This window comes from Biomphalaria glabrata, chromosome 7, assembly GCF_947242115.1.
Source record: "Biomphalaria glabrata chromosome 7, xgBioGlab47.1, whole genome shotgun sequence".
Classification (NCBI taxonomy): Eukaryota; Metazoa; Mollusca; class Gastropoda; family Planorbidae; genus Biomphalaria; species Biomphalaria glabrata.
In genome coordinates, this window is record NC_074717.1 from 40,069,414 (window position 1) to 40,082,830 (window position 13,417).

Genomic DNA, 13,417 nt, shown 5'->3' on the forward strand with positions numbered 1-13,417 from the left:
AGGACAAGTGACATTTGATGTGTGTGACAAGTGACATTTGATGTGTGTGACAAGTGACATTTGGACACTGCACTACAGATACTGTTTTAGTACTTGGGACTTGATAATTTAGAGAAACATGCACCATAAACATATTTGTAAAATATTAGAGTGTTCAATTAACTTCACAACTCTTTTCACTCAAATGTAGGTGAGAAAAAACAAATAAGAGTATTACTCTTAGAAGTTCAAATAGAAGATAAGATAATGTTTATTAATCCAAACAAATGGAAATTCAGAGACTACAATTGACCACCTCAGCGTAACTACTGTAACAATAACAATATAGATGCAAATACAAACAACATTCACACACGAAAAACATACACACTCACAACCAGCGCTTTATGAATTAGATTTCTATGTACTTCTCGGTGAAGACAGACGTCCTTGTAATACTCTGACTGAAAGTGGGATGAAGGAATTTTTAAATCTTTCTGTTTTAGTCCTAATTGAAAGGAAACGACCACTTCATCCAGATCTGATGTAACAGCGATTTAATGGGTGCAGATGGTTTTTAAGGCAAGTTCTACAAGAGATGGTAGCTGTGTTTGAATAATATACAATGCTTTCTTAATTAGTCTATTTCTTTGTGCCAGTGAAGTATTACCATACTAGCAGGTGATGCCTAAGTTAATTAAACTACAGATGGTTGTTGTATAGAAAAGTTTAATTATTTTGTCAATTTTAAATTTTCTTAGCTTTCTAAGAATCGTTGATGAATTTTAGTGTAAAGGTTTGACCGTGTTTACTCCATTTCAGTTTGTTGTTGATAGTTGTACCAATGTATTTACATTCTTGCACTTGATCTATGGTTTGGTTGTTTATCTGCAAGATGACTTTTATTTCCTAAAATCTATTATCATTTCTTTAGTTTTCTGACGATATAAAATTAGAAACTTGTGATTACACCATTGTTAAAAAGTGTTAATAGTAGATTGATACAGATTTTTGTCACCTGAAATAAGGCCAATGATTGCTGTGTCATCAGCAAATTTTATGATGGGAGTATCAGCTGATTGGCTCCGAATGTCATTGGTGTAGATGGTATACAATACTGGTGAAAGAACACACCCCTGTGGTGATCTAGTGCTAATCTCATGCCTGACACATACCCATTCGCTTCTACATATTGTAGGCATTAAAACAGAAGGTTTAGAACCCAAGCTTACATGTGTTTGCTAATGTTCAAGTCAGACAGTTTTTGTATCATGAGATGTGGTTGGATGGTGTTGAAGGCAAATGAGAAGTCAACTAATAATACTCTGGCATAATGCTTCTGCGTATCAAGATGATGGTATAGACAATCCATCATGAATAGTATTGCATCTTCTGTACTTCTTGACAGTTTGTAAGCAAACTGGTGCGGGTCAAGATGTGTTTCGACTTCTTTCTCCAAGCACTTCATAGGAATTGATGTAAGTGCTATGGGTTGTAGGTCATTGTTAAAAGCAATGATCTTTTTGGGTGCTGGAATTATTTCTGATGTCTTCCAAATGGTAGGTACTTTGTGTGTTTGCAAGGACTTGTATATAGCACAGAAGATTCTAGCCAGTTGTTACGCACATATCTTTACAAGTTTTCCACTTCATTTGTCAGGTCCCATGGCTTTATCTGTGTTTACTTGTTTGAACATTTTAGTCACTTCTAGTTTATTAAACAGTTCTTGAGATTGGTCTAGATTGCTGTTGCTAAATGATGCCAATAAATCATGTTGTGGCAATCAAAACAACTATAAAAATCATTTAATTCATTGACAAATTTGTTATTATCAGCAACACACATTGGTTCGCACTTAGCTACATAGCCAGTAATTTGTTTCAACAAGCTTTAGAGTTATTTTCTTGAAAAAGCTTTCAAGTTTTTCCTTGAATCTCTCTTTTCCTTCAAATAATGTCTTTTAAAGGGCTTTTTTGGCTGATGTGAATTCAGAAGGACTGCTCTTGAACATTCTTTTCTTGTATAGAATCGCTTCCTTTATTACTTTCTGTTACATCTCTCAGTTTTTTGTAGCTTGGTGTAAACAAAAAGCCACAACTAACTCAAAAGAACTCGAAAAAAATATAAAAAATAAATGAAGACTGTACAATGGCATCATCAAAACTCTTACAATTACTGAACTGAATTTTACAATTCAAATCTATCTTTATATAGGTTAAACAAAAGATTCTAAAGACTCATAGAAACAAGAAGTTCACTTAGTCATATCTTGCTCTGTATGCACACTATGTATTTATAACAGGATGTTTCCTTGCCATGTTTGATGTCCTTTAGTAAACTGAGTACAATCACACCACTCCTACCCACACCATAAGTTCATTTATTATAACCACACATTTGAAATACATTGTTTTCATTTAAAGAACTTACTATTTTAAACTTGCTAAGTGGAGAACTATATGTTTCCAATGACTTCATGTACTTCATGAAGAGTTCTGTTGGGTCAGACCACCAGACTTCCTCTCGACGCATCATCCAGCCAGCTTTGTTACTAGCACCTTGAACATTTTGGTTGGGTATTGGAACAAATATCACAGGCTTGTCATGAAATAAATCCTGACATTCTTTGGGCCTCATCTCTTCACTCAAATATGTATACAACTGTAAATGATTTAGGTAATTATTCAAGGAAAATAATGAAGAAATTGGAAAGAGTTTTATTTTAAAAATCATACACTAAATAGTTTGTTTTTTTAATGTGTTACAGCTGAGAATTTTTTTCTTCACTATTTGGTAATAAAATCAATTATAAATCAACACAATTGTGAAGTTATTTTTTTTTATGTTTAATTTGATATTTTTATAAATTCATGCATCTATTATGTTGGATTGGAATGGCCTACTTTATACATTTTTCCCCATATACACAATTTTGGCTAGTGAATTCTGGCATCCCTTCTATTGAATTGGAATGACATGCTTAATAAATCCACGCACAATAACACATACATACAATCACTGACTACTCTTCAGGTTTTCAGTTTTATATCGAAATAATTGATAGGTGCTTGTTACTTTTTGGATGAAAAATTGTTTTATTCTGCTCATTGTAATGCTCTCACATATAAAATTTCTCTTTGCATCCTGTGCATATCTTAATGCTTATCAACTTATAATTTTAGCCTGTGAATTCTAGTATCTCATAAAAAGAATAGTTCAACGTACATTTCATTTTGCTTTTATAACTTTACACAAAAACACAAACATTTATGTTGCTATTTCATATTTAGGGTTGGAGTAAAAAGGTAATAGATTGATTTTACAAAGAATCTAAAATGTCGAGGTATGCAGCAGTGCTTTAAAAAGAAAGGAAGAAATTTTGAGGCAAAGTAAGGATTTATATAAATATTTTGAAGAAATTATATTACAGCAATTTTGAGGAAATACTGATACATAAACACAATGGTTTAATAGAAAGATAGTGGCTTATCTTGAACTTTATTTGTGAATCTATCAAAACCATTTCTTAGAGCACTTGTGTACAAATTACATATGCTCAGAGATTTTGTGATAGATGAATCAATCAATGATTGATATTTTCCATGATAGAGACTGTCCAAATGTTTTTGCTGTTCACAAGTATATTTGGTGCCATTTGCAATTATGGTAACTGATATTGTATAAGCTATTCATTTTTAAACTTAGACTTTTAAAGAATTGTATAGACTTGGGTTTAAACTAATATTTTATCCTCAAAGAAAATGAAAGCAAGAAGAATAAGGAATTTACTAACTTCTGACATATGCCATATGGCAGTACAAAACACTGCTGGTTTGTCAGGTGAATCTTCTGGCCTTTCACCCCATTTTATTAGAGCTTGTTTGAGTGTTTCTGGAGAAATATTGACTTTAATCTGTGAATATACAAAAATAATTAAATCCAATCAAATTTCTTTTTTATAAAGCAAAATTATTCCATTATTATTATCTTATTAACAAAAATATTTGAGGAAAGCTGGGGTATTTATGGCTCAGTGGTATGAACCTGCTGCACCAAACTATGCAGTCTCCTTTACATGACTGTAAAAGAGAAAGAGCATGGCGAAAAACAAATTAAAGCTTTTATTGTAAAGTTGTTCATAAGATACAAGTATTTTAATCCAACTGAGAGACAGAAAAGATAAGTGAAACTTATCAAGCCCACAGACATGAACTTCTTTAATTGTATATTTTATACAGAAATCAATTATGTTTTCAATTGTATGTAATTCATTCAATCATTAAATTTACTTACTTTGAGAAAGACAATGAAAGAACTATTCTTCTGAGGTGCCACATTGAGATACTTGACTGTATGATGGAGCAGACGCTGAATGGCTTGATCTTGTAAGTAAAGTTCTGCAGGAAGGTCAAGGCTCTCTTTGACTTTTAAATCCACTGTGTGATTGTCTTCATTGTACTGTAGGGAAGAACTGACTGATGGAATCCAGGACAGGGTTTGCAGATGAACAGCAAATGAGCTCTGTAAAAAAAATGTCACAATTAGTTAAATTATCCTTAGAGGGAAAAATAAATAAAATGTTATTAACAGGATGGTAAAGAAATATTTTACTATCCTCAAGCTATACAATCTGAGTTTAAAATTCAACATCACTAGGGGAAAAAAAAACTTGAAATAAAAGCAAGAACAACCACCATTAAGATTTATTAAAGACTTTTTTTTACATTGAAACAGCCATAGATTTACTTAATTTTGTTTTCATTAAAGGGAAACTCCGATGGTTTTGACAATTTTTGATATAATATGTGTTTTGATTTACAGATAATGAATATATTCTTCTTTTTTTTTTATTTGCAATAATAACTTAGTAATTGATGTTTTTCCGACGTAATTTTCCTGCGCATCCAAAACAGTCAGACTTTCACCGGGTTTCTATGTGACGTCACAAAGGTGTTTTAATCTATTGACTTATTGTATAACAGGAGACCATACAGCAAAGTTTACATTCTCGTAAAAGAAATATATCTTTGTCTATGCAGTTAGATCTAGGATCTTGTAAGCAAAGAAAAAATGCGTATTAAAAGTAGATTTACATGCTTGACTAATCACGGCAGTGTGTATTTTCTTGCCAGACCACTCAACACACAACAAACACTATCGCTTGGTTGTCTTGTCATGACCGACTACACGTAGTTTCGACTAGCCTTACACTGACCAGCTTGTTCGAATCATTCAGACACACGATCTATTTACTTCTAGGGATAGGGAGTAGCTTAGATGAAAATGTTACTTTTTTTTCTCAAGTTGGTTATCCTAATGCTTTTGGATCTATCTATACATGTTTATATATATAACTGTATCATAGCCCTGGACTAGGCCGTCACTAAGCCTAACAGCCTAACAGCTACTGTAAGAATGAAGCGATACGATTGGTTAAATCAAGTTTCTCTTTCAGTATTGTTTAGGGAAGTGACGCATGAAATAACTTAAAACAAAATCTCGCAGAACCACGTTTTTTGGGGGGCGTGAAGAATTTTCTGTCTAATTTATTAAATATAAAATTTTCTGGGCATTTAAATAAAAAATGATATAATGTTTACTATTACAACTTTTTACGCAGAATTTAAATAAGTCAATAACTAAAATTTGAAAAACTATCGGAGTTTCCCTTTAAGACTGACTGTACCATCTCTTTGAGATTTTTATTTTACTATTTAATTTTTTCTATAAAGAATATTGTTGGGGTAAAATTTTATTTGATTTTTTACTTTTTATTTCACATAAATATAATCTTTGACATGTTTCTTTGGTGGCTTAGAAAGTTTTTGCCCACAGATTTATACTTACATTTCTGATGTTAAGGTTTGTTTTAATAAAAGGTCACATAATTATTGAAACCTAAATTTCAGATCTAAATTAAAAATATTTTGTTGTACCCTAAAATTGTTGCATCCATGTAAATACATTTAGCATTTTTTAAAATGTAAAAACAGTGTACACAATGAGTGTCATAAAAATTATATTCAAGTAATTGGGAAAGCCTGAACTTAATATTAAAATTACCACACAAAGAGCTTTACAATATAGTTATCTCACCGGAATAATATCTTTAAGAACTTGTCCTGAGCCTGATTTAAGCTGCGTGTCCAAACAAAGTTTGTACTTTAAATTCCAGTGGATATCTATGTACTCATAAAGTTTGGCCATCTGTGGAATCAATTCATCAGGTTTTACATTGGCTGTTACAAGCTTGTGGAACTCTTCACACTGGAGATCTGTAATGCTGTAGCCATCAGCAGAATCTGGCCATATTTCTTTCATTGCAGACCAGGCAGTTTCATGCTAATATAGTGAAACAACAAATTTTTAATGATTTTTTAAATGTTAAAAAAGTTGCATTTGAAATCAAATTAAAAATTGCATTGTAATAGCTATAGTCAAACTGCAAACACAACTTACTATATTACTCTTGTCAAATGACTTTTCAACTTTACTGACTTTCAAAAAGTCAGTTACTCCCAATTCACTAAGAAACTTGTGCCATGACTGTCTGTCTGGTTGAGTTGGATTACTTGGAAGATAACTAGTGTCCACCAATATCCAATCCAGCACTTAATAAAAATAGTATAGATTACAATTCAACTGGTCATGGATTATATAGTGCCAACATATAGAAAATAAAACTGGACATTAATTTATATCAAACGTTTTGTATATACAAGTTAAATACACTTAAGAGATCAAGTGATCTTTAATGTAGATTAAAACTTGACCTTATGTCCAAAAGTTAAAACGTTTTGTATATACAAGTTAAATACACTTAAGAGATCAAGCGATCTTTAATGTAGATTAAAACTTGACCTTGTGTACAAAAGTTAATGACTACTTTCACTTTTCCCAACAAATATGAAGTATTAGATATATAAATACAAACAGCTAGTCATTTCTTAAACTTAAATTCTGACAAAAGTAGCCTTGTAATTTGACCAAAAATAAAATAGAGCATAACATTAATATAGTTTAATAAGTTAAGTTTGATTTAAAGGACTACATTGGGGCATAACCAATTTGGTTTTAATAAACAACTTGGCTGAATATGAGCTTATTCTATCTCAGAAGACAATAAATGTGTGATGTACAGTATTGAAATGACTTTTGTAAAACAAGAAACAAGTATTGCTTGTGAACTTTATTCCTTTGTATGATACATTTACAAGACAGTGTCTTTCAGACCTTTTTAAACATTACCCAAGGAAAGATAATACATTCTAAAAAGTAAAAAAAAATTAGTCTTTTTTAAAGATTTTATCCAGTTTGCTCTGACATATTCTTTTGAAAGGAATGCACACAAAAAAAACTGTTACAAAATTGCAGCAAAGGGACCTTCATTTCCCTCTACATGAGGCATTGCTACATTTCTTGGCAACTTGCTTTGCACCAGATTATTGGTGGGCAGCATCTTCATTTTAGTCTTCCAATGCTGTCATGTTTCACTACAAGTGAGCAAGAAATGCAGCTTTGTAATCTTCATGTTCATTATAGCATGCGAAGATCATTATTGATGGATACAAATTGTTCTTTATTTTCTACTAATTCAAATTCATTATTAGCATAAGAAGAGAACATTTTTTTTCTTATTATTAGCTCTCATGTCCTTTAATCAGTTAATATGAAATTTTGCAGTTTGCAGGTGTTGAGTTTTTCCTGCAAATTAGAATCAAGTGGAAGAGCAGGTGTTTTTCTTGAAATAAAATGAACTACTAACCTGGAAAAGTTTTTATTAAGTCAATGCTATTTCCGTACAGTGTAGGAAAGTGGACATCATCAGCTGGTGACTTGATCCCATGGTTGGTGACCAGCTTGACCACAGACAGCTCACTTCTGTCTACAACAGATGAGTTTTTCTCTAGTTCAGTCTTAATGTAGACTAAATAGCTGACTAGAACATCTTTCCTTTTGTCCTTTATAATGAAACAAACAGAACTGAGTAAAAATACATTTTTTTAATAAATATAAATAAACATTTTATAAATAAATAGCATTCATCACATGTATTTTATAGTAAATAAGTAACAACCACACAAATATTATAACAAATATTGTGACATATCTCAAAGAAAACCTTCCTTAGCTTCTGAGATCACTTTATAAATCGTGCTAGGAGATTTATTCACCATCACCAACAGGATGTAGATCCTCAGACATCTTGGCAAGTGAAGAACTTGCTTTTAGTAATCCTTTTTTTATTAAGCAACATTTACTTACTTTGAAAAATTTTAATTCAAAAAAATTCAAAGTGGAAAACTTTTAGTTGAAAGGCTCCAATGTTTTCAGCTACTAAACAATCAGTATAAGAAATACAACTTTTACAAATTGAACTGACCTTCCAGGCATCAGATTTAAAGACTGGCAGAATGTGGCTGTGAATCAAGTCATGAGCAGTCAGCTGCTTGATTCCCAGTTTCAACAACAGCTTGACCACCTGTGAGTTGACCTCATTATCCCCAGTGCTGATCAGGTCACCATGTACAAGGTTCAAATCTTTCTTTAAGTTCAGTAAAGGATCTGGTCCAAATGTAAGCACACATAATACAATGAGAGATTGGGATCAATAGTAAGACCTAATGTTGCAGTATTCTTGCTGCCCAATCTTTAACTCTAACCTTAACATGCTCTTGTTATGGCAAGAGTATGAATTAGTTATTTGTTTCATAGAAAAAGAATGTTTTGACTTAGAGACAATGATGCGACTAGTAAAAACAAGACGGGGATTTCAGGAAGAGTGACAAAATGCAAACAGAATATTTCTGAAAGACTGTTTTTATGGACATAGAGATTTAGCTTGACGACATTCTATGGTTTCCTTTGTTATTATTAAACTTCTTGTTCAAGATTCACTATCAGTGTCTATCAACTTGTATTGTTGGCTTTTTGCCTGTCTTATTTGATTTCGTTATTTGAGTCCCACCTCTGTCTGGTTTTATCTGCATAAGACTCAGAGTGGGATTGCCTAACAACCTTCACTTTTGATATTTTAAAGAATTCCTTAGCTCATACTTATTACAAAACTTAGCATATTAGAACAACCACTATTTTCTATTGAACAAATAAAAGCAATACATAAGATGTTCAAAATACAGCTCTTTGGCCAGATCCAGTACATAACCAGCCCTTCCAAACGTCTGCCCAATGTATAAGGAAGCTATAAAGGATCAGATTCTACAATTTTGTTTGCCCTGATGTGGCCCTATGACATGTTGGAAATGTATCTGGTCCCAGACTGAAAAAGGTTGGTTGCCACTGACATATATATTATATAACTCAAAAGATTTAGTAAGAAAAAAAATGTTATCTTCCTCACATTAGATTGAGAACTTATAATACAGGCTCCATCAAGAAGCAGGACCTCAAGTGTTAAATAGTCTATTTTCCCCATTTCCAAGCAAGTTATAGCAAGAATATTTAAACATTTTTTGTGCATGAAACGAATTAGTAACTACCTAGTATATGTCCACCAGACCCTAAATATTCTAAAAACATTGACTTTCTATGTAAGAAACACTGACCACCTTTGTTGTTTTCTGTTTTTTTACTCTTGACTGATTGTTGTGGTTGTGTCCCTTGTGTATCTAACAGCATAAAGACTGTCATATCTGACAATGACACTAAGCTGCCATTGGAGAGCGGAATAATTCTGAAATAAAAAAATGCACATTGAAACAATATGCATCATTGATTAAACAAACAGTTTTATTTCTACAACAAAAGAATGCAAGCCCGTGTATTCTATCTGAACAGTCTGCCAAAGACGGCAAGATGCCCTCCTTTTGTTGTCTGTGCTTCTATTGAAAGATCGAAGAGAGTCTTTGACAAACATTTGTCCTGCTGAGTTATTATCTCTGAGATTTTAAAAGTAGACTATTTTTTGACATCAGGAAAAATAAAAAGATGGATTGAAAAATAATTATTTCATTGACCTCATTTTCTGGAGTTCTTGTAATGTCTCTGTGTTTTCTTGGAAGTCATCCAAACTGCGATACACACAGGCCAACCATTTGGCAATTTCAGTCACATGATCTTCAAGGATAAAAGACAATGTTATATAAATGAAATTAATTAAAATGACAAAACAGACATAACAGAGTAGTAAAGATAAAATAATAATTTTTTTAAATGTCCCATTCCTAGAACTAGAGAATTACGATTCAAGTGCAGATAGCTTATAGTTTAAGCATAATAAATCTTGAAATTTGAAATACCCTTGTGAACAGAAAAAAAAAAAAAAAAAAAGGAGTTTGATCCCAGATAGTCACTTTCCAGTCACTTCCTGTTTAGTTCAAAGTAGATTGAGATTAAAAAAGAAGCTTGGTTCCAACCATATTTCTAAAACATAGCCACAAATGTGTTGGCTTATACATTGTAAAACTTACCTGCACCATCCCAATACTGTGCTAGAGAACTACCAATGTGTAGAAGATGTTCAGTGGTCACAGACTCTATACCCAGAGCTTTGGTCAGTGGTTCATTTAACTTAAGGAAAGCTGCAATATCTGGGTGAAGGTAGTTCAGGTCTAAGTATTGATGCAAGACTTGTGGACTGACAATGTCAAGTACCAGAGTGTCATGACATATCACAGTCTTTGATGGCATCTTCCACTCAACAGCTGAAATAAATCAGAAATATTGATTGTTTTTAAATTGTTCAATGTTTTCAAAATTAGAAAAAAAAAAAACATTTCTCAGACACTCAACTTTTGACACTAAAAAAAGGAGAAATGTGACATAATAAGTTTTTTTAAATTTTCACTTAATGTTTTTATTTCCTTTTTAGAATAATGACTTATTTTATTACTTTTTTTGTCAGCTGTTAAAACTGGCATGCATTCTTTAGCTCTCAGTTGATCTAAAATCTGTGATGCTACTGGTTTAAAAAAAGCCATGACCTCTCCTTCAAGTGGAATGAACTGCAAATACTGAATTAGAGCTTCCACTGGTGTCAGATCCTCTCTGGTCTAATGGTAAAAATAAAAATGTAACATTTGTAAGGCAATGTATGTATATCAGAGAACAAAAAAAAATTATTTCTTTTTAATATCAATATTCAGCACAATGCCCAAATGATTCATTATTTTTTACGTTTGCAGTTAAGGTTTGATAAGCTAATTTCCATCTTAATGTCTATTTTCTAAACAATTTTTTTTGTTTTTTTTTCTTACTAGTTTAGTATAAAATAAATTTTTCTAATATTAAAACTGAAAGGCTTTCTTTTTTTGTGTGTGTGAAAAGTGAACCGCAATGAAATAAAAAAAAAATTGAGGCACAGACATAAAAAGCTGAAACCAATAGCTGCCTGTCAAATATGATTGGAGTCTTTCTGATGCTGGTTTTACTTTTGTTTAAGATATAGATTACAAAACCTTAGCATTTATATTAGAAAATGTACGTTACATTTAACAAAAAAAAAATTCAAACGCATACAAAAAAAAAAAAAGAAACTAAAAAAACTAAAACTAAACTAAAAAATTAACAACCTTAAAAGCCTGAAGAGCCTCAATGAACAGAACATGGATTTCATTTCTCAGCCATTGGTTCCAGAAACTGTCTCTGTCCACATCTTCTCTGCTAGATGGTACATCAAAGTCTCCTAGAAAACAGATGACTACATGAAAGATCTATAGGACTTAAGGATGTTAAATGTTTTGTACACTACAGCAGGAAGTAAGGAAGTATGTTGCGATTCTAAAGTATATTGCATTCAACACTAAAATTTAACTAAAATGTAATTCAAATATGCAAATAATGTATCAAAAATATAATTTGCTTTCACTAAAAAATGTTAAAACCATTAATGTCTTTGCTGCTGATGTTTCTCTACTTATTTATTGAGTTTTATTTATAATATGCCTTTCCAAAACATAAATTCCTTAAACACAATTTGCACCCATCAAACCACAGTTACATCAGATCTTGACAAAATGTTTTGCTCCTCTCCATTAAGGCTAGAACAGATTTATATTTCCACTTTCAGAGTGTTTCAAGGTCTTATTTCATCTCCCAAGAAATACATACAGGGCCAGATTTGGGAGGGTAGACTGAGCAACTACCCTGGGGACTAAAGAAATGGGCCCCTACAATAAAGATTTTTTAAATATCCATATTTTGACAGGTCAAAATCTTTTACTCTTTTTTTTTTTTTTTTTTGAAAAAAAAATTTTTATAGACAGAACTTTAAATGTTATGGTTGACAACACTGTCACGGTTAAGAAGTATCTGCTTGCAGCATGCTCATAATATATCAATGCAGCTACAGATGTATGGCAGTGCATCAAACCAGAGCCTTACCCTCCATAAACTCAAAAATATCCTTTTTTTTTTTTAATAATATTTGCATATTAAAAAAAACAACATGAAAACAAGATTAAATTTACAAGTACTTTCTTTCTTTCTTCCAAAATATGGCAAAAGTGAAAAGGCCTCCACAAAAAATGATGCCTAGGGCCTCCACTAACTTAAATCTGGCCCTGAGTATATAGAACAATTCATCAAGCCCTGGTTGTCTGTGTATGATTTTAATTTTATTTTTGAGAATGTTGTTTGTATTTACATTCATATACTTATTCTCCTAGTAGTAATGCTGACGTTGACAAATGAAGTCAAACTGAATTTCCATTTATTTGGAACAATAAAAATATATTTTCTTAAAAAAAAAATAAAGTACACAGTTAAGACCTCGCAATCTCTGGGGCAGATGATGTAAAGGCCATCAGTTCGTGTGGCCCTTGGTTAATGAGGCTGTCATGTGGCCAGCACCACAACCGACCGCCTTTACTTTACCCCAACCAATGACAGGTACCCATTAGAGTTGATTGGACTTATTTAATATTAATTATAATGTTAATTGAATATTAGTTTTCAAAACAAGTCAGTTTTTATAAAACAATGGAATTTACCTTGAACAATAAATCGGAATCCGTAGGACCTCAGAGGTAAGAAAGCAAACACTGGAAGCTTTTCTAGTTTCATCTGGAATGACAATAATTGAAAGGATTGTTACATCTTTAACTACCAAATGTTGATTAACACAGACATATAATAATAATAAAAAGCAGAATAAAAGATGCTGTTATTTTAAATGGTGTTCATGAATATTCATATTAAATCATACATTTTATTACAAAAATTAGATTTTTTTTTCTAAAAGCAACAAAGGCCAATAAAAATTATCATAAAAAAACTTTTTTTCTTCTAAAATATCTTTAGTAGTTTTTTTTTAAATTATGGTTTGAAATAAACGAGCCTACTGAACATGCAGAGATTATGCCAGCAGACCTGAGTATTCATAAGTTTTTTACTCTTCAAAGGAAAAGCCAAGGCTATTTCTGTAGACTCCACTTCAACACCAGACTTGGCCTGAGACAAATAGAATAAATATGAATTG

The 13,417-nt window shown here is 31.8% G+C and overlaps 1 protein-coding gene across 3 annotated transcripts in view; it reads right to left on the reverse strand.

Moving 5' to 3' along the window:
* LOC106068793 (uncharacterized) overlaps positions 1-13,417 on the reverse strand; it is a 51,687-nt gene that overhangs the window by 10,849 nt on the left and 27,421 nt on the right. For 2 of the 3 annotated variants that reach the window (XM_056036756.1, XM_056036753.1), the window contains exons 28-41: positions 13,309-13,389; positions 12,930-13,002; positions 11,511-11,623; positions 10,832-10,991; positions 10,410-10,643; positions 9,957-10,056; positions 9,546-9,673; positions 8,363-8,544; positions 7,745-7,940; positions 6,439-6,590; positions 6,076-6,321; positions 4,273-4,500; positions 3,773-3,892; positions 2,410-2,640 (exon numbers count right to left, since the gene is read on the reverse strand). In XM_056036756.1, the coding sequence (XP_055892731.1) occupies positions 2,410-2,640; positions 3,773-3,892; positions 4,273-4,500; positions 6,076-6,321; positions 6,439-6,590; positions 7,745-7,940; positions 8,363-8,544; positions 9,546-9,673; positions 9,957-10,056; positions 10,410-10,643; positions 10,832-10,991; positions 11,511-11,623; positions 12,930-13,002; positions 13,309-13,389 (2,244 nt within the window). The remainder of the gene's footprint in view (positions 1-2,409; positions 2,641-3,772; positions 3,893-4,272; positions 4,501-6,075; positions 6,322-6,438; positions 6,591-7,744; positions 7,941-8,362; positions 8,545-9,545; positions 9,674-9,956; positions 10,057-10,409; positions 10,644-10,831; positions 10,992-11,510; positions 11,624-12,929; positions 13,003-13,308; positions 13,390-13,417) is intronic. The other variant, XM_056036755.1, reaches the window with a different exon arrangement.